This window comes from Lagenorhynchus albirostris, chromosome 4 (genome assembly GCF_949774975.1).
Source record: "Lagenorhynchus albirostris chromosome 4, mLagAlb1.1, whole genome shotgun sequence".
Lineage (NCBI taxonomy): Eukaryota > Metazoa > Chordata > Mammalia > Artiodactyla > Delphinidae > Lagenorhynchus > Lagenorhynchus albirostris.
This window is the reverse complement of record NC_083098.1, coordinates 25,086,347-25,107,880: the sequence shown is the minus strand read 5'-3', so window position 1 is coordinate 25,107,880 and position 21,534 is coordinate 25,086,347. Positions and strand designations below refer to the sequence as shown.

Sequence of the window (21,534 nt, the reverse complement as noted above, 5' to 3'; positions counted from 1 at the left end):
ATTAATTAATTCATTTTTGGCTGCTTTGGGTCTTCGTTGCCATGTGCGGGCTTTCTCTAGTTGCTGCGAGCGGGGGCTATTATTCATTGCTGCGGTGCACGGGCTTCTCATTGCGGGGGCTTCTCTTGTCGTGGAGCACGCGCTCTAGTCTAGGCACGCGGGCTTCAGTAGTTGTGGCACGCAGGCTCAGTAGTTCTGGCTCACAGGCTATAGAGCACAGGCTCAGTAGTTGTGGCGCACGGGCTTAGTTGCTCCATGGCACATGGGATCTTCCCAAACCAGGGACCAAACCTGTGTCCCCTGCATTGGCAGGCAGATTCTTAATCACTGCGCCACCAGTGAAGTCCCAAACTCATCAATTCTGCTCACATCTCATTGGCCTACAATAGTCACATGGTCACATTTAGTTCAAAGGTAGGCTGGGAAATGTGTGCATGGCCATCCAGCTAATATTCAGGAGAAATGAAATGCAAAGTGGAGGACAGTTAGCAGTCTCTAGCACATAGGATCTGAAAGAAATAGGTCTTTCTTCATAAAATAGGTTTCTTGTAGGATTTAATTACTTTAATTTTTATAGAAAACAAACCAAAATGCTATGGGACAATGAAGCCCAGACATTTTAGGTTTTTCTTTTTTTTTTTTTGCAGTACGCGGGCCTCTCACTGTTGTGGCCTCTCCCGTTGCGGAGCACAGGCTCCGGACGCGCAGGCTCCGGACGCGCAGGCTCAGCGGCCATGGCTCACGGGCCCAGCCGCTCCGCGGCATGTGGGATCTTCCCGGACCGGGACACGAACCCGTGTCTCTTGCATCGGCAGGGGGACTCTCAACCACTGCACCACCAGGGAAGCCCCTAGGTTTTTCTATTTTTGTAAAGGATTTCATAAATTTAAAAAAGAAATTCCACTTACTGGCAACTTAGAAAAATAGTAAAACCATTAAGGATATTAAATTAGTGGTTATTTTAATGAATTATTGACATACGTTCTATGTCTACCTAGTAAAGAGAAACAATGGAGTGTTATATCTGTAATACTTATTAATTGCTGTATAACCAATTATTCCAAAATTTAGGAGCTTAACACAACAAACATTTATTATCTCACATAGTTTCTGAGGTCAAGAATCTCAGAATTAAGAATCTCAGACCTGGGGAATTCCCTGGTGGTCCAGTGGTTAGGATTCCATGCGTTCACTGGCGGGGCCTGGGTTCAATCCCCGGTCAGGGAAAAAGAAAAGAATCTCAGACTTTGGCTGGATGGTTCCAGCTCAGGGTTTCTCATGAGGTTGCAGTCGTCTGAAAGCTTGACTGGGTTGGAGGACTCACTTCAAAAGTGACTCACATGGCAGGTGACTGAGGCTCCAGTTCCCCACCAAGAGAACTTCTCTGTAAGTCTGTTCAGGACCCATAGCAACCAGCTTCCACCAGAGTCCCCCACAAGACAGGGAGTGCAAGAGAACACCAAAATGCCAAAAGGGTCTCTTATTACCTAATTTCAGCCATGATGTACCATCACTTTTGCTCTATTCTATTGATCAAGCAGACCAATCTTGCTATAAGGTGGAGGCAATTATACAGGAGTGTGACTACCAGGAGGCAGGGGTCATTGGGGGCCATCTTTGAGGCTGGCTACCATAACACCTAACCTGTTATTGGAAAAAAATCTGCAGAAAATCTACCATTTTTTAGAACAAAAATATTCCACCGGATACAATTATCTCCAAAGTGTGTCAGAGCAAACAAACGGACTTGAGGTATTTAACTGTGTACAAGAAAAACAGTCGACACATTTGCATAAGATGACTTTAATTCCGTTAGGTTCTAAGGAGCGTTGAATCCTTCAGGTTATATTTGATTAAAATGTCTGTTCTTCACTTTTGCTAATCAGAAATGGCTTCCTCAGAGGGGAACATCGTCAATCAGATGTGGTTTCTTGAAAAGTTTCAGAGGTTGATGTCAACAAGTGAATTTGAAAGCAAGTGAATTTCTGTAAGTATTGGTCCAGTTTAAAGTCATAGGATCCTTTAACATTGCCTAAACAGTGAGCTATATTTGGGGATTTGGCATACAGAGGGTCTGTCTTGGATCAGGTCTCAAAATACCTAAAGGATTTCCTTAAACAGACCCAGGGTCAGATACAACAGGTGTTTTACTTCTAATTTTGGAACCCAAAGCAGCCAGTTTAGAGTGAGGCTGTTCTGCACTCATTCAGTAAGAGTGAGGATAATAAGTAATTTTGCCAAGACCTCATGTGTAGAAAAGACTGGAAATGTGTTATTCTTCTAATACTTCTGATAACAAACCACATTTTTACAAGATAACAAAGAATTGCGATGAATTCTGATAAAGGCCTCTGTTTTCTTAGTATTTAATAATTCATTTTAAAAAATATCAAAAGTCAACTTTAGGGCCAGCCAGAATACTTTTTTTTAAAATTAATTTATTTTTGGCTGCATTGGGTCTTCGTTGCTGCGCACGGGCTTTCTCTAGTTACTGGGAGCGGGGGCTACTCTCCGTTGCCGTGCTCGGACTTCTCATTGCAGTGGCTTCTCTTGTTGTGGAGCACGGGCTCTAGGTGCGCAGGCTACAGTAGTTGTGGCACGTGGGCTCAGTAGTTGTGGCATGCAGGCTCAGTAGTTGTGGTGCATGGGCTTAGTTGCTCAGTAGCATGTGGGATCTTCCCGGACCAGGGCTCGAACCCGTGTCCCCTGCATTGGCAGGTGGACTCTCAACCACTGTGCCACTAGGGAAGCCCCAACCAGAGTACTTAAATGATCATATCCATTTGATTATACTATTATCAGTGAATTACATTTTTGCAATGGAAAATAGAGACATTGTAGTGTTAATGATGTATTTGGTTTCCTTTTCAAAGTATTTCAAAGGAATTTGGGGGCTTTAGAAAATGGTGATGTTACATACGTTATTAAAAATATATGTATGTAAGCACATTTAAATAAGATTAAAATATGGATAAGGCTTAAAATGGAAAATATGCTTGAAACACTGTTAGCCACTCAAAATGAAATTATTGTGCATATAAAAAATGAGCAAAGCTTTTTGAATGACTTCTAAAAAAATTAGAGCAAATGTAATCATGAAAATTTCAATTACAAAGTAAGGTTTGATAAATTTTCAAACGTGAAGCCCCTGTCAATATGTTTCTAATATATCCTCAAGATAATTAGCAGTGCAATCTTAGCATGCTAGACACAGTAGATTTCCCATAAATACATATTGAATATGAGATAAGCTTCAGAATTCTTACTGAAGGAATAGTAACAAATATTAGGAAAGGCATAGCTTTTTTTGGCATATCAGAAAGTCTGTTGCTTATTAATACTACAGAATCTCATTTTAAGAATTCAATATTTAAGCTCTATAGTTTAGATATTACTTTACTTTCAATTCCTCTGTGGGTTTATAAGGCAAGCCATATTTAAAAAAAAAAGAAAAGCAAGCCATGTTGTAGGTAGTAGCAATACTGCATAATTCTTTTTGAGTGGAATGAGAAGTATATGCAATGTATATATTTTTAAAGAAAGAAAAGCAACAGGTTTGACTTGAAACTAGATTTTTCTAAAAGTGATTCTGAAGTGTTTATTTCTCTACAAAATGTACAAAATTTAATAATGGGACAAGAAAATTCATTTAGGTTAGAATACTTTTTTGTATTCTCCAATACAAAAAATCGGATATTGAATCTTTAAACCTTAAGAAATCAAATTTAGAAGTTCAAAGGAAAGTGAATATGGGAGTCATTGTTTGCACCAAGTACCAAAAACAAATTTCTAAAATAGAACTTTCGGTAATTTGCACTGGGCTCTCACCATCTGGCCTGCCTTGCCCCCATTCCAGAGCCTGCCTGACCACATGTCTAAACCTACAGAAACTCTCCAGTCCCCCCAGCCCCATCCTGGCACACCATGGCCTCAAGGCTGGAGTAGATTTTATGGTTAACCATGTCTTTAAATGATTAGGACACCAGATGCTGTTGTACTTTAGTAAAAATAAAATTCTGGTGTCACAAAAACATGCTGGATAAATTCTAGGTTCTAAAGCATATATTGTCATTCAACTTCGTAGGGTGGGAAGTTGAACAGGAATCCTCCAGCAAGCACTGCTGGAACCCAGGGCAAGTCCAGCACGTTATCAAGCAATTACGAGATGAATTTTTCAAGAAAAAATATCTAAGTTTTTCCGACCGGCGACCATCTCTTTGTGCCGCGGTGGGCAGCTACAGTGGCACGGTGAACCAAAATGTCTGTGGCAAAGGCATCATCTTGCTATAGTGCACGAGCTTGTACATCTAATCTCTAACAGGAATCAGCAGGCCACGGTTGATTTATGGACAGCCTGTGTCGCCCCGCACGGTGCCAGTTCCAGGAGCCTTCGCCAATTAGCTCTATTTTCTGTTTAAGCCGTTAAAGCCACCTCCATGGAAACGCCAGGAGAAGAGGCCGGGGAGGGGAGCAGACAGGTGCGCCCTCTGTTTGGAAATACACAAAGGGCCGACCCAGCAGCCTCAGTGTCCCTGGCGACTCCACGCACGCAGGGCACGCGCACTTCCCGCAGCCCCGCGGCGCAGTGGGCGGACGGCCGGGCTGGGTGGCGCGCGCAGGTTGCTGCACGTCGGGTAGCTGAGACCCTCGGCCTGCTCGCGGACGCTGTGCCCGGAAAGCTCGAAGCCGGCTCCGGGCGGCTGCGGCGGCGCCGCGCTGTAGGGACTTGTAGTCCCCGTGCCTCCCGGGCGCCTCCCCCGGGTAGGCCGGCCGCGCGTCCCCGCCCGCCGCAAGCCGACTTCCTGCCGCTGGCCAAACTACATCTCCCGCCGTCCTCTCCGCTGTCTGGCCGAAAGCGAAAACAAAATCTGGGCTGCGAGCGTGCTGCCCTCCGCTGGGCGCCCCCGCCCGCTCCCCGCCCCTCCGGCGCCCTCCTGTGAGGTGGGGAGACGAAAGGCCGCGTCTTTCTCTTTCGGCTTCCTCGGCTCCCGGTGTTGGGGCCGCAGGCCTCGCTTCACCTGAGCCGGCTCCGCGCGCTCTCGGGTGCAGGGCTTTCCTCGCCTCAGCCGGGTCGGGACAAGGAAACTTGTGCGGGCGGCGACCCCCGAGCGCAGTTGCTGAGCCGGGCGGCGAGGCCGCCGGGAAGTGACTCCTAGCTCTCGGGTTTTCGTGAATTTCTCCCCCGTTGCCCCTGGGCGCGTGGGCCCTCGGGAGGTGGCCGCGTGCGCCTGGCCATGCATTAGGCAGGGCTCCCCTATGCGCGCGGACCGCTGCCTCGGGCCGCCGCCTGCAGCCGCCGCCGCGTGCCCAGCCCGAGCCCGAGCCGCCGCCCGCCCCAGGCCGGGGCGTCGAGGAGCCGGCGGCGCGGCCATGTGGGGCTAGCCCGCGCCGCGCCGGGCCTGCAGCGCGACCGGCAACATGGAGGCGGCCGTCGGCGCCCCAGACGGCGGCGACCAGGGCGGTGCGGCGCCCCGGGAGGACGCGACGCCCATGGACGCCTATCTGCGGAAACTGGGCTTGTATCGGAAACTGGTCGCCAAGGACGGGTCGTGCCTGTTCCGGGCCGTGGCGGAGCAGGTAATGGGGCGGGGGCCGGGCGCGGGGAGGCGGCGGGGCCGGGTGGGAAGCGGCGGGCGGGCCGGGCCGCCTACCTCCCGGGCTGCGCGTGGCCCCGGCGTCCTCACAGCGGCCCATTGTCGCGCCGGAACCGGACGCTGCTCCGGGTCTGGAAGCTCTAAATCGAAACTTAAAGACCTGTAAATTATCTGGGTGTCGTTCCTTCTGGCGAAGAGGTAATGAGTTGAGGCCAGCCCGTGAGGCCTGCGGAGAGCCTTGTATCCTTGCTTCATGGCTGGCGACAGGGCGAAATGTTCTTTTCCCCTCCTCTTGGTTTTATAAGCACAGAGTTCCCACCAGTAAACCGAATGTTTCCTAGAGGAGGTGGTGCACCAGACTTAACTCGCGGAACATGATTTTTTTTCCTGTTGCTGGACTTTGGAACGGAGGGTAGCCAAGCCCGCCGATGTCAGCTTGAATCAGAAGGGGAAAATGTACAGTTTGGGAAAGCCAGACTTTGGAAAAGGTAGAATGTTTGCAAAGAATTGTCTTTGAGCAGACTCCAGTCTTTTTTTTAATGCTCTGCAAGGCAGTGTAGGTGTACTAAAAATAATTGACTTAAAAATAAAGTCTGTTGTGGAGTTGGTAGTAGGAAGGAAGGGTATATCTGGAGTTCTTTAGGCCCTTGGCCGAATTTTTCCCCCTTAATGGTCAAAATCACTTCCTACCACAGTTCTTGGGAAGATGTTTCTGATTTTTTTTCTTTTTTTTGGTAAGAGAGCTTATTCCCTGTTATATAATACTGTAGTTGGTAGGTATGCAGTCAGCAAAACCCATCCTGTATTGAAAAATAGCTGTTGAAATAGTTGGACAAAAGTTTCACATTACTGCCCTGGTGTGTATTTCCTACCGTTCACAGTTTGCTTTCCTTTGGCCTAAGGTCCACCCCTCCCGTCTCCTCCCCGCCTTTGGAGTTTTTCTGTTTCTCTTTCTCTCACCTTTTTTGAATGCTAAGTAGCTTTCACAACTTCTATTTGTGAGTAAATGTTTTACTTAACATCTATAGACCAGTCTATTCTTATTTTTTTCAATATCCAAAGACCAGCCATTTATTTTCCAAAGGCCCTCGTTTTCACATTAGTAGCATAACGTCATTTTTTTTTTTAAACAAGAAATGTATTTAGCAAAGCTCCAAACCTTTGCGTTTTGTTGCAGGCATTGTCATTCAAACATTCTTCTCAAAGCTTCCCAAATCGAGCTCTTTTTTAGTTCAATAGATGTCTCTTATTTTTAGAATTTTAGGATGTGCTAATGTTGCTTTGGGATATGTTCACACAAACACATCCCAGTCTTTACTATCAGAAGGTAAACAGTCTGTCCCATTCGTGAGTTTCCTGGATCTCCATCTGTCCTGCTTCCTCTGCCTCAGCCTCCCTGGACTCCTTAGCACCTCCAGAAGCAGAAGGAAGAGGTAGAAGTGAATTCAGTCCCTATTGATACATATTGTTAGCTCTAGCAAGAATTTGGTAAGGAAGGAGGGGGAAACAAATAGAAATAAGGAAAGTATGGTGCTTATTTGGAGTTGGATTATCTACATCCTAGTTTATGTTGAAGCAGAAAGGTGTGTCTGGTTTCAGTACTACATGCTGTAGATAATTGGCAAACTTGATTATACAGAATCTCTATTTTTAAGTAGAAAGGAACAAGAGCTAGCTGGTTACACTAAGAACTCATTGCTAACATCAGCTAACACATTATTATTGTATCTTATTGTGATGGGATTTAAGTTAGGCATAAGGGACTATCCCTTCCAATTAGGTGATTCTGACTTTTAGTATACTGAGCTTTTAGAAAGCTTAATACTGTGACTCTTGGGGGCAGCTCAGTTCTTCAGTAGACAAGGACCAAAGGTAATAGCCTTCATGGCCAAAGGCAGTGTGTGCATTGCAGGGGGAGGCGGAGGACAGTAACAGACAGCAGCCTCAGGCTGCCCTTTAAAAATGTGTACAGAGGATTTACTTTTTTGCCAACGATTTCTCCAATAATATCAAAATAATTATAATTTCTAACAAGGAGTCACAGTAGGTAATCTAAATGGCGGCCTTTGGCGGGGGGAATGGAGAGGGAGAGACTTGAATTAGCAGGAGTCTTTCCCTCCAAATTACCTGATTTAGATAGGCTCTTCCCTTTTTACAGTTCTGGACGTGGGCCTACAGGAGGCCTGACCTGAATCAGCTCTGTGGCCCTAGAGCTAAAAATAGGGCGCTCTTAGAGGACTTGGAGAAGCAGTGCGTCTCGGCCTTTCTCCGTGTTTATCACCGTCTGCCCTAAGTAAAGATTGGAAAGCCTCCTATTTCTAGCTTATTTTCATGTATACAATGATTTGCAAAGATATTTGTCATACCATTTGAATTCTTCCTGAGTGTCCTTGAACTTGCACAATATTACGCTTTTTAAACAGTTGTCATTTAACCTTGCTTCTCTTAACAGTGCTTGGCTTTGTAAAGCCCCGGCACCCCGCACTTGATCAGAAGTTGCTGAGAGTTTTGCTTCTGAGTAACAGGTTCAGATTTCATGTGCTAATAAAATCTTTGTTAAAAGAGGAGAAAAAACAAGAGATATGCCTGTGATTGTTTTTGGTGGAAAATAAGCTTTATTCACTTATGTCTGCCACCTGTTGCTAGGTAAATGGCTTTAAGACTAGCTCCACTTTACTAATGGCAGGAAAGCCTGATCGGATGACACTGTGGTTTACTCAGACTAATACGTTGATTCATAATAGTGTCTAGCATAGCTTCTGTGAAGGAAGTGTTGCTAAATTGTCATTTGTTGAATTGGCAAAAACATTGTGTGGTGGTTATTTTTTCTACTACTCAAATCTACAGCTATTTGGGTAGTCCTTCCAGTGCTGGAAGCTTAGAATATGTAAGGATGCTTTTTTGTAGTACCCAAGACAACAATATCGGCATACTCTGTTAAGCTGAAAAACCAGCTAGTATGCTGAAGACAAATTCATTGCTCGCCTCAGCTAGTGCATCTTCAGTGTGTCTCAGTGTGCAGGGACCTGCTAGCTGTCTAAACAGTTGTGCCTTTGGTTCTGTGGGTATAAATGAGCCCTGGCTGTTGCCCACAGTGACCTGTAGAATGTGCAGCTGGAGCTTCCCTTTTCCTGAATTCTCTGCTCACCCTGAACATAAGGGAGAATCACTCAATTGGAACTCTAACTCTTAAAGTTACTTTATAATAATAGAAATTCTCAAGAGGCCTTGAGAGTAGTTTGAGATGTGATTATTTTATATGTCAGCTTTTTTTCTCCTACCTTGACCTTGTAGAGTACCGGGAATACCTTCGTTTGAGACACCTAGTTATAGAAAAAAAAAAAAATCTCTTTTTAGCATGGTAGTTGAGCCAGAGGGTTTCAAACCAAAGCTTTAGACTTTTATAAGAGACAAAATGCCAGTAAGTTATTCTTTTGTTGAACTAGTTGTTTAACAGAAGAAAACAGAGGCTACAAAGTGGGAGGATTTGGATCATCTTTGTAGTATGACTTATTTCAGGTGGTGCTTTAAGATTTTGGGCAAAAGAGCAAGTTTCAAGGCTGTTGGGATGACAGCACACAGGGGCACGTTTGCATCCTGTGTGTTGCTCCCTGGATGTTCTTTCAAGAATCATGTAAGCCTGACAGCTAAAGGATTTAAGAATGAGTGCCTTAATTTTTCTGAAACCACGGTGGACTTAAATTTATACATAAGGCAAATAGTTCAAAATTACCGGGAAAAAGAAATTTATCTCTTATGGGCATAAAGCTGCAAAGACGATTTGTGTTGAAGTTTCCTGTTTGTTCTCTTTTGCAACAAGCATAGGATGAGGCTAAGCCCTGCATTGCAGGAATTCTGTTAGCCTTGCTTTGTGAAGAGCAAAGTTACAGTAGAGGGCTGGCCAGGAGAGGAAAGTGTCTTAAGTTTGCAAAGATTTCCCCAAAGGAGTAATTTCAGTGACTTAAAGGAGAAATGGTAATAAGCTCTTTATAGAGTGACATCTGGCTTAAGTACTGCTGTTTGTATGTGTCATGTCATCTCTCTGGTTAGTGGAAGAGGTGGGAACGAATAAAGAGCTAGAAATGATAGTAAGGGAAAGGGAGGCGGATGTCTGCTGGTTGTGAGGTTATGTTGGGTGTGAAAGAAGGCACTAGGTCGTAGCTTGAATCTTCTAACAAAGTGCTTGACAGTGTGCTGCTCTTTCCTTTGCAGGTGCTGCACTCTCAGTCTCGCCATGTTGAAGTCAGAATGGCCTGTATTCATTATCTTCGAGAGAACCGAGAGAAATTTGAAGCGGTAATTTGTAATTTTAAACATGTAATGGTGTGTTGACTTATATTTACATTTTAGCCTTTAGAATGGTCTAGTGGGAATTTCACGGGTTGGATCTTAATACAGGTTTTGAAAATAACCCTTATAAAAAAGAACTGCTGGGTTTCCCTGGTGACACAGTAGTTAAGAATCCGCCTGCCAAGGCAGGGGACACGGGTTCGAGCCCTGGTCCGGGAAGATCCCACATGCCGTGGAGCAACTAAGCCCGTGCACCACAACTACTTAAGCCCGCGTGCCTAGAGCCCGTGCTCCACAACAAGAAAAGCCACCGCAATGAGAAGCCCGCAAACCGCAACGAAGAGTAGCCCCCGCTCACTACAACTAGAGAAAGCCCGCATGCAGCAACGAAGACCCAATGCAGCCAAAAATAAATAAAAATTTTTTAAAAAACTGCTTTTTGGAATTCAAATCCAGTTACAGCTGTGATTTTTTTTTTTTAAGGCCATTTTGTGGTATTCATTTATTCAGACATTTAGAAAGCTTCTGTGACAGATGGGTCACTGAGCTGTGGAGGCTGGAAGGATGACTTAGGCAGGACCCTTGTGTATTAGGAGTGAGCTTTGTCTGGTGTGATCAGGGAGTAAGGTCTTGTGGTTAACAGTTTTCCGTGATTGGCGACCCCATGTAAATTGTAAAAATTGCACACTTAGGGTATAAGAAATATGCTGAGCATAGCTAGAGTTGAGCCTTTGATTTTATCAGGAGGCATTTATAAATTTTTAATTTTCAGGGTTCATCATTGTGAACTACCTATCAAAGCATTGTAATTATGTAAATAATGATTAGTAGTTAATAGAATGTAGTATAGTTAATTAGTAGTTAACAGAATATCAACTTACTGTAATTTTCTCAGTAGTGTGTAGTAGGCTGTGAAATAATGCCACAGTGACCTATTTTCATTTTACATTGAAAGCCTTGTAGGATTTACTAGTTATTGGTTTTATGACTAGAATTATCATCTGACAACTTTCAGTGGTATTTTCCCCCCGTTGATTGCCAGAAGAACATTGACACTTTGCATATAACTCAATTCCAAGACTTAATAGGTAAATAGTGTTTAGATGTGTTCTTGGGTTGGAGTTCCTATTTTCAAGCAAAATTTTATTACTGGTGACATTTTTCTGGGTGCCATGTTATAAGATGGACGGTAATATATTCCAGGAAGGAGAGGTACCTGCTTGATCAGGAGATTTGAAAACTTGTTTTATTAATAAAAAGCTGGTAGTGTGGAGGCTAGATAAGAGAGTATTATAGCAGAGAGGAGGGCAGGGGAGTGGAGTGGTCCTTGAGTATTTGAAGAAATTACAGGTGAATTAGTTATTACTGTTATTGGCTGCTGTTGACAACAGTGGAAATTGCTAACATTGGTTGAGCATTTACTGTCTGCCAGGAGGCGTTGTTTTAAGTGCTTTGCATATATTTATTTAGCTCTACCATCCGAGGTTGAAAGTTCCAAGGGGGAAAGTTTTGCTTTCCTTATAATGAATACTTCTAACAGTTTCTATTGGCCAGAATTGGAAAAGACTCTCATGGGAAGAAGGGTGTGCCTTTTTACTGACCATGGTTAGTTGGGGCCTAGATGAATACTTGCTGATTAGAAAGGAGAATCTCAGATTGGATGCAGGCTTGTGTCAGAACACGGCTTAGGTCTTTTGCAACTTTAAATGGTTCTGTGGGGTTGTTTTATGTTTTTTAAGTCTATAGATAATCAACTAATACAGAACAGTAACCTCTGATTGGTGGGATATTTGAAATATGTGGCTATTTTATTACAAGTCTGTGTTGAACCTTAGGATACTTTTTGGAAATTTGACAGTATACAGTCTATAAAGGAATTAATCTCCGTCTTAAAAAAAATCCATGGGGGGCTTCCCTAGTGGTGCAGTGGTTGAGAATCTGCCTGCCAATGCAGGGGACACGGGTTCGAGCCCTGGTCTGGGAAGATCCCACATGCAGTGGAGCAACTGGGCCCGTGAGCCACAACTACTGAGCCTGCACGTCTGGAGCCTGTGCTCTGCAACAAGAGAGGCTGCGATAGTGAGAGGCCCATGCACAGCGATGAAGAGTGGCCCCCGCTCGCACAGAAACGAAGACACAACACAGCCAAAATATATATATATATATATATATATATATATATATATACACACACATAAATAAAAAAAGATGGTGTGGGCTGAGGAATGGAAAAATAAAATGTGGTCCATTCACACAGTGGGATATTATTAAAAAAAAAAATCCATGGGCATTTAAAAGATTTTTATAGACCGGGGAGTGTATTTTAATGGTTTTAAGTGTATCACTTTGTTAAATTAACTGAGACTAATTTAAATAAAATTGAATTTGGTGCTTCAGATAAATGTCTTTTTAGATCTTTCAGTTAAATTAGTGGAATTGCTGTGAGAAAAGCAAAAAACATTATTATATAGCTTGAATAAACTCAATTTTCTATATGTTAAAGTAACAATGAAGCAGGCCATATTAGAAAAATCTTGTTGATTCTTCAAAAGATCTTTAGCATTATTAGTTCTCGTCCTTGTTTTTAGTATAACTGACCTAAGAATGAATATTCATATCTATTAGTAAACTAATATTTCTTAGCTAGTGCATCTGTCTTTAATTATCTTCTGAGCATTGGCCATTACCAGGTTTGTCTTTAAGTGCTGCTTTTATCATGTAATTTCTCTGTTCACAGTGTCACCTGCTGGGACCTTGAACTGTCTTCTCCCTAAGTCTGATAGTCCTGCCTGGGCCCCAGGCCCTCTGTGAATAGGTGTGCAGTTGAGTTCCTCTCTCACTGCACTCACCCCACCGAGTGGCCCTGCTCCTGCTGGCCAGGTGGCTCCTGTCTTCCCAACACAGTGCTTGCTCTCCACCACTTCCTCATGATGCTGTCCCTGTGCCCATCCAGATCCTGTCCAGGAAATGTTTCCGGGCAGTGTTTCCTTCTTTAAATTCTTTTGTATGTTTATGATGTTTTCTTAATGATGTATGTATTTTCATAATTAGATTTTATCTGTGCATGTGTGTATATATAATATATATATTTTAGTATTACTGATGTATCCAAGGTTTGTGTAAAAATTCAGTAATTCACAGTGAAGAGATTAACTTTTGCTTCGATGTATTTGTAATAGACTTTTTCTCTTTTTGCAGTTTATAGAAGGGTCATTTGAAGAATATTTAAAGCGTTTGGAAAATCCACAGGTATGCAGTAATCTTCTGACGTATTTCTGTTTTTTAGATGTTAAATAATGTATTCAAAATTCATTACGAGAGATTAATATTACAGTGTATGGAGGGGTTTCCTTATAAACTTTTACTGTCTTAGGTGCACGTTTTATGCAGCATTTAATTGGAAGACAGTTGGAGCTGTGTACTGTGCACTGTTGCCTCAATAAGGACAGTCGTGCTCTCTTTATCTGTCATAATGGCATAAAAGACCTAAAATAACAGTGCTGATGATTTCCAGGGTGCAGTGTTGGTATGTGTATGGGGCTTGGTGGACAGGGCAATATTTAATTGCTTCCCTAGGCAACTGAGAAGACAGTTTCTTTTATGGAGGTTCCATTCCCCATAAAATGGTCAGTGTGAGAAGTAGGAAGAGACCGTTGGGAGTAAAAGGACAGCACTTTCCCACCAGGTCCCATTACCAGCACTTCCTCAGTCATTTTGAAGTTAAAAGAATTTTTCTTTTTTTTTTCTTCTGCTGTCAAAACTAATGTTCTCTGTGTAAAAATCCAAATGTTAATGGCATACCATGTAGAATGTTCCCTCATCCCCCGAGGTAATCGCTGTTAAGTTTAAAATGACATTACCAAAGGAAAAAGCTAAGAGAAGGAGTCAGAGAGGGAGGAAAGGGAATAATAACATAGGAATAGGGTGTTTGATCAATGTTTGGTGTCTCCCTTCAATTCCCTAACTCTAATTTGAGTGCTTGTTGTGGGCCAAGAATGGCCAGGCACCCGGGAGGCAGAGGTGACTGGGATTTGGATGCTGTTCTCAGGAGTTTCCCTATAGTAGGGAACATCTCATACCAGTGAGAAGGTACATGTGTCGTAAGAAGTATAGGTATGATGCTGTAGGCATTCACTTTTATTCCTGGCTGGGTAGGCAAAGCAGGAGTTTGAGAGTAAGAGGGCACTTGAACACTGAAGAGCTTCTGGATAAGAAATGGGTGAAGGGCATTTCCAGGTAGTGAAAATTGTGCGCAAGACAGATAAAGAAAGCAGTTGGGTTTGTGTGGAGCACGGAGCACACGAAGGTGGGAGGTGGTGAGAAATGTCCGAGGGCAGGCTGCGGTGAGCTCACGGGAGAGCATCGCTGCCAGCCTCATTAGCTTGGAGCTGATAGTTGAGGCCAGCATTTCTCAAAGCATCGCCTACAGGCCATTGCATCAGGAAAAATGCAGATCCCTGGCCTCTATTCCAGACCCAAATCAAAGTCTCTGCGCCTGGGGCCTGGGAATCTGGCATTGGGAAGTTTTTCAAGTTCTTTGAGGCAGGAAGTGAGTTATGTTTTGTTCACTGCTTTGAAGTGAGAATAGTGCCTGGTGTTTTTGTTAACTGGATGGATGGATGGATGAAAGAATCTTGTGTAAAGGTAGTTTGGAGGTGGATGAGACCAGAGGCAGGAAGACCAGTTCCAGTGGTTTTGAAAAATTGTTTAATACGCGGAGAAGTGGGCACACTATAGTAAGGGTAAAAAAAGGAAAATAAGTATGGTATTACTCCAGTTTTGGTGACAAATACCCTCTGAAGATCTTTTCTCTAAATCCGCTCAAGACTACATTTTTATTTCCGTGATTTTGAAACTGAGTTTTGCCCACAAAAATGGACACAAATTCGTTTTCCTGAAGTTTGTAGGTTTTTTTCTCTTAGTTTATAAGCCTCTTTGAAGGCAAGAATTATATATTTTGTTGCTTTTGGACTTCCCGTGGTTACCTGTCAATTTGGGGTGCCTGATTGATCAGTTTGTGTGTGTTGAGTGCATGTTAAAGCCGTATTGCATTATATGTAACAGGTAGGAAAGATTAAACACCAGAATGTTAACAGTTCTCTCTAGGTAGTAGTACTACTGGTGATTTTTGTTTCCTTTGTAGAATATGAAGGAAACAACAAAGACCGTTGATTAATTTTTAATCAGAAAAAAAAACCCCACGGTGTCATTTTATAGTCATCTTTGTGCAGCAGTTCAGGCTCTTGGGCTATGAGGGTCCGAGAAAGGATAGCAGAGACATGTGGGAGTGGAGAGAAGGGGACAGAGGGAGGAAATGAGGCAGTGTGAACTGAACTGAGACTGATGGGGGGGGGGGTCTGCAGGAACGGGGAGGGCAGGTTGCTGCGATTTTGCACGTGGGACAGGTGTTTCCTTCCCAGGGTGCTGGCCAGCCAGATTTGTTACCCTTAGGGCACCCCTCCCCAATCCGGTCAAACCTCCTCCAGGTGTTTCGGGTACCAAACAGGACAGTCGTTTGTTCTTCATTATTAGCAATAAATATTTATGTCTTCCTTTGTTTCTCTTTCTCCCTGATATATGGAATGTATGAAATGAAAAGAGAAATATAGTTGATGGATAAACTCCATTGCTTCATCCAATTCTCAGAGAAAACATCCTTCTCCTTTTACTTAAAAATACCAGTGGAACATTTTGAAAAATGCCTCAGACTTTTTGCAAGAATATATTTTTGTCCGCTTTATGTAGGTGAAATTGACATACGGTAAATTTTTAAGCTTATAATTTGATGAAATTTGACAGATGCATACAGTTGTGTGACTGTCCACAGACATCGTATAGGACGTTTCCATCACTCCACAAAGCTTCTCATGCCCTCCTTCTGCCCTTAATCCCCCCACCCCCATATCCACTGATGTATTAAGTTTTGCCTTTTCTAGACAAAAAAAAAATGGAATGATATAGTTTATAGTCTTATATGGCTGGCTTCTTTCACTTAGCATAATGGAAACATTTTGAGATTCATCCATGTTGTGTGTATTGGTAGTTCCTTTTTTTTTCTTTTTTGCGGTACGCGGGCCTCTCACTGTTGTGGCCTCTCCCGTTGCGGAGCAGAGGCTCCGGACGCGCAGGCTCAGCGACCGTGGCTCAAGGGCCCAGCCGCTCCGCGGCATGTGGGATCTTCCTGGACCGGGGCCCGAACCTGTGTCCCCTGCATCGGCAGGTGGACTCTCAACCACTGCGCCACCAGGGAAGCCCCGGTAGTTCCTTTTTATTGCTGAGTGGTCATTCTCTGTATGGATGTACTGCAGTTTGTTTAGCAGTTTACCAGTTGATGGATATTTGAGTTCTTTCCAGTTTGTGGCTGTTATGATTAAAGCTGCTAAGAATATTTGCTTGCAAGTCTTTCTGTGGGCATGTTTTCTTTTCTCTTGGATTAATACTACTGGGAGTGGAAATGCTGGATCATATGGTAAATTTATGTTTAACTTAATGAGAAATTGCCAATCTGTTTTCCAAAGTGGCTATGCCATTTTGCTTTCTCATTAGCAATAAATGAGAATTCCAATTGCTCTACATCTTCCTCAACACTCAGTATGCTCAGCCTTTTAAATTGTAGCTGTGTTGGTGGTTGTATAGTAGTATCTCATTGTGATCTTAACTTGCATTTCTCTAGTAATGTTGGGAATCTTTTCATGTGTTTATTTGCCATCCATATGTCTTTGTTGGTGAAATGTCTATTCATAGATTTTGTCTTTTTTTTTTATTACGTTGGTTTTATTGAATTATAAGAGTACTTTATATTGAGTATAAATTCTGTACTGGATATATATTCTTCAGTATTTTCTTCCGGTTTGTATCTTGTCTTTTAGTGTTCTTAATAGTGTCTTTTGAGGAACAGAAGTTTGCTTTGATGACTATTTAAGAACATTTAAATTAGTTTTTTTGATACAGTGTAGTTCTTGAGTTAAAGTAGATTTTGTAGACACGATGTGCTCTTACCCACAATGAGGAAGTAGATTAAACATCTTACAGAGTGCTGAGTAAATAAAATTATGGCCTTAAGGTAGAAGATACTGATAGAACATAGATTTTTTTTTTAATAATTAAAAATTGACCCTGGTTAGAGAAGACAAGAAGGTACAATAGATAAGAAGATAATTCATATATCACATATGATAGATGTGTGTACTTAACCAGACTACAACAGAATTTATTCTGAAGATTAAATATTTATAAAATGATACATTATTTGAGAGGTGGTATTGTGTTGACACTAGTAGAATCGTTTTCCATTTCCTAAAGTGGATATGTGGATTCTGCATAAAGTGAATATAGCTTGTGTTTGTGATCTAAGCAGGCTGGTTTCAGGGAAGGGTTTCCTCTATACCAGAGGGTATCTTTTGTAGCAGTCGATGAGAAGCTGGGATTGTTAGGCAGAGGCCTATTTTAAGAGTCTGTTTCAATATATGGCACCCATTGCATTTCGAAAAACAGAGGCAACTTTTGCGAACTATTAAAGTGCAGAGTCTTTGGGGGGAAAGATGATCCTTTTCTGAGAGATCAAACCATCCTCTTAAAATCTTTCCATATCTCAAATTTGTTTTCTTTGAAGGAGAAAGTAGCAGCATTCATTTACCATAGCTCATTATTTTTAGTAACTCTTGGTATTAAGTCTTCACTAATTTCACAAGTAGTTTAGGAATACATTCTTATGGTGGAAGATTTAATACAGAATGAAGAGTGAAAATCTTTACATTTCCCTCATCTTGAACTTCCTGTCTCCGCTGTCAACTTAGGATATATCCTTCCAGACCTCTTTCTATGAATATATGTATTTTCTGTTTTGCACAATAGGATTATTTCATCAACTTACTTTTTACACATAATAGTCTGAGTGATCTTTCCAAGTCAGTTCATCATTCTTTTTGATGATTGCATGATGTTTCCATACATAGTTTGGATGAACTGTAAAATTATTTAATTATTGCTTATCTATTAGTGGAATCTTGGGGCTATCTTTAAAAAGTTTTTTTAAACTATTACAAATAGCTATAGTGGACATCCTTGTTTATATACACTTTTGTGGACATATGAAATATTTCTTTAGGATAGATTTTTTTTTTCTTTTGTGCTGCGCTGTACAGCATGCAGGATCTTAGTTCCCTGGCCAGGGATCAAACCTGTGCCCCCTGCAGTGGAAGCACAGAGTCTTAACCACTGGACCGCCAGGGAACTCCCTAGGATAGATTTATACAAGTTGAATTGCTGGGTCAAAGAGTATATAGATATTTAAATTTTTGATCTATACTCGCCCTTTCCTTCTGAAAAGCTTAAGGACTTAAAAGAGACTCCTTTAGTACTAGAACTTCTACCACATGTTAAAGTGATTGCTGGGGCACTGCTTTCTTTGTACCTTCAATCATCCTGAAGAGAAAGGACCTGCCCTTTTTCATCCTTCCTGATTCTTGAGTTCTGCTTTGAGTCCACATCCCGTTTTCTGGGCACGTATCATGTGCTAGGCTCTGTTCTGGGTGCTAGGTTGGAGGGCAGAGTCTTTGCCTTAACAAGTTCTCAACTTAGAGATACTACTCCGTCATCTTGCCACATCAATAGGAACTCTTATTCTAGCTCTGTTACTAAGGATTTTTGTGACAGAAACTTGAGCTGCTTTTTAGTATATGTTATAGCCTGTTTTATAGAAATGTTTTTATAGTATTCATAATACTAACAATATTAATGAGCTTTTGTAGCTAATTAGATATGTCATATAAAGATATGTATTAAGGTATTGTAAAAAGTAGGAGACATTTATGTGCCAACTTTTTTTGTTCAATACAGGAATGGGTTGGACAAGTGGAAATAAGTGCCCTTTCTCTTATGTACAGGTGAGCACTGTAATAATGTAGGTAAACAAAAATAAAGTCAGTGGGAAATTAACATGTTCCATTGTAGTCAAGTTGTTAAAATAGCAAAGCAGGTTTATGCCTTGGTTGTAAAAGCATCTTTTCTAATGTTCTGCTTTTTTAATTGCATCAGTTAGATTTTGACATTTAGGTATCAATGTATAGAGATTTTAATTTTCCAAATATTTTTGGAATGGAATATAAAAATTTTTCCAGGCCTATAAACTATATCACTTACCATCAGCCTTCTAGAGAAATGATGTCCTACTCTGAAGGCTGGTAGCATTGAATGGCCACTAGAACAAAGGCAAAACGCTATATTGTCAATTTTACAACTTTTGCCCATTAGCGGAGCCGGTGAATGCTCTGTTTTTTCTTTTTGAAATGTCCTTATAAATATCATCTTCACAATTCCTCTGGTTTTGAGGTCTACTTTTAGAATTATATCTGAAGTTACATGTACGCAAATTACATTTAAAATTTAATTTTTTTACGAGGATACTTTTATATAAGTATGTTACAGCTTAGTTATTCCATTACTATCTTTTGTTCACTGCTCTATTTCCAGTGCCTAGAATATTGCTTGGTGTATACTGGGCTCTTGAGTGAATGAATGAATGAGTGATTAAATCTCAATTCATGAAATATATTTCATCAGAAGTAATTTCTACGTGTTATTTTCAGGAAAGATTTTATAATTTACCGGGAACCAAATGTTTCTCCTTCACAAGTAACTGAAAATAATTTTCCTGAAAAGGTAAGAATTTTTCTAAGTGTTTCTAAAGGATTTAAGTAAAAGAACCACTCAGTTGCCATCTTGACTGCCTAAGCTATAATTTTTAAGTGACTTTTTGAGTTTTTTTAAGTTCCTATTAATCATCCATGAGTTACATTATTTTGTATTTGTTTTTTCCCACAAATCACTATGTTGAACTCTATCATAACATTTTACTAGAGAAAAAAAATTGAGATATTAGTGTATGTGATTAATTAGACTATTACTGTTTTACATCAATATAAACATTAAATAGAAAAACAACTTGTGAAAATGGGTTCTGCGATTGCATCCACAAATACTTTGGTACTTGTGATGTATTTCCCATTGTAAAGATAATTTACTGGCTAAGGTGCTATTATTTAGTCACAAAGCAGAAACAACTGAAAAATGATGTGAAGCCTAGAAAGGGGACAAAAACATGATTCATTATTAGAGAACTTTGTTTTGGTATCATCCAGGCCAAGTTGAAGTGTCTTATCACCATGCAAATGGTGGTAAGGGGGCAGGGAACTGAGTGAAATAGACTTTATAAGGACTTACAGGTTTCCAAGGTGCTTGGCTCTGGATCTGGCCTTTCCAGTATAATTTTTGGAATATGACGTAATCTAAGCAAAATCAGTGTGTATTTTTCTTAGCGTAAGTGATTGACTTATGCTAATACACATAAGGTAATACACATAAGACTTACCTATACACGTACAATACACATAAGTGATTGACTATTTAGAAGTTACTTAAAACTGTAAAGCAGAAAAAATTTACCTTTGATTCTGCTTCTTAGAGGTAAGCATTATTTAAAGTAAGGTTTTAGAATATTTTCTTACAGTCTTTCAACCCTCATCTTTAGGTAGTTGAAATCAACATTGTTTTCATATATTGTGTGTGATTTTTGTGATCCCATAAGCATTTCCCCAAGTCATTAGGAACTTTTGATTCATTGGCTGTGTAACATTTCAGCATATGGATGTACCATAGTTGACCACATTGGAGCTTTAGGTTACTTCTAAAATATTCACTTCCTACTAGGAAATTTATTTATTAGTAATTCAGAGATATTAGAGATGTAAGTTGCTATGTAAATGTCATATATGAAGGGCTGAAAAGTGTATTTTATTTTTCCCTTTCAGGTATTACTGTGTTTTTCAAATGGCAATCATTATGATATTGTCTATCCCATAAAGTATAAAGAGAGCTCTGCTGTGTGTCAGTGTAAGTAATCACCCTTGTGCTTATATAGGAAATTTTCTTCCTAAGCATTATAGTCTTAGTGCAAACAAGTCAGGGCAAATGCACTGTTTTGTTGTAAATATATATTTCTGAGATCCTTAGGTTACCAAAAATGTTAATACTATAATAAAAACTTATTTCAGTAGGAAAAAAAAGGCACTAGTATAGATTAGAGTTTGGCTTGTAAATACAAAGTTATTTTTTCTTGCAGTAATTAATTTCAGTAATAATGATTTGTATGTGTTTTTAAAGCTGTTAGTGTATAGCTTGAAAATCTAAATGACAGAGGAAATCAAGTATTTGATCGTATTTGGCTCTAGACCTGGGTTTCTTGACCTTGGCACTCTTAATATTTTGGGCCGGATAATTCTTTGTTTTGGGGGTTGTTTTGTGCATTGTAGGATGTTTAGTAGTATCTACTCTGTAGATGCCAGTAGCGCGCGCTCTCCCATGTGACAACCAAAAATGTCTCCGGATTTTGCCAAGTATTTCCTGGGAGGATAAAATACCCCTTCCTTCCCCAGTTGAGCATTACTGCTGTGGTAGCTCCTTCCTGCCTTCTTACTTTATCTCCTTTATCATCTATTATGACAAAGTGCACATGACTCATACAAAGCCGTGGTGCTGGGCATGTGATGGGCGTTTTTCCTCTGTTCTTTAGCTGGGGGTGACCAGTAAAGACATGTGTAATGTAAAATTTTAAATTGATCTATTTGAGATATGGGAGTCTAGCTGTCTCTAT

General features: G+C 41.2%; 1 protein-coding gene across 3 annotated transcripts in view; it reads left to right on the top strand.

Annotated features, from left to right (window-relative positions):
* The first annotated feature begins 5,418 nt into the window (after window positions 1-5,418).
* The window catches only part of OTUD4 (OTU deubiquitinase 4), a 41,484-nt gene continuing 25,368 nt past the window's right edge, over window positions 5,419-21,534 (top strand). For 2 of the 3 annotated variants that reach the window (XM_060147702.1, XM_060147700.1), the window contains exons 1-6: window positions 5,419-5,577; window positions 9,807-9,917; window positions 13,083-13,133; window positions 18,723-18,769; window positions 19,472-19,544; window positions 20,693-20,774. In XM_060147702.1, the coding sequence (XP_060003685.1) occupies window positions 5,419-5,577; window positions 9,807-9,917; window positions 13,083-13,133; window positions 18,723-18,769; window positions 19,472-19,544; window positions 20,693-20,774 (523 nt within the window). The remainder of the gene's footprint in view (window positions 5,578-9,806; window positions 9,918-13,082; window positions 13,134-18,722; window positions 18,770-19,471; window positions 19,545-20,692; window positions 20,775-21,534) is intronic. The other variant, XM_060147701.1, reaches the window with a different exon arrangement.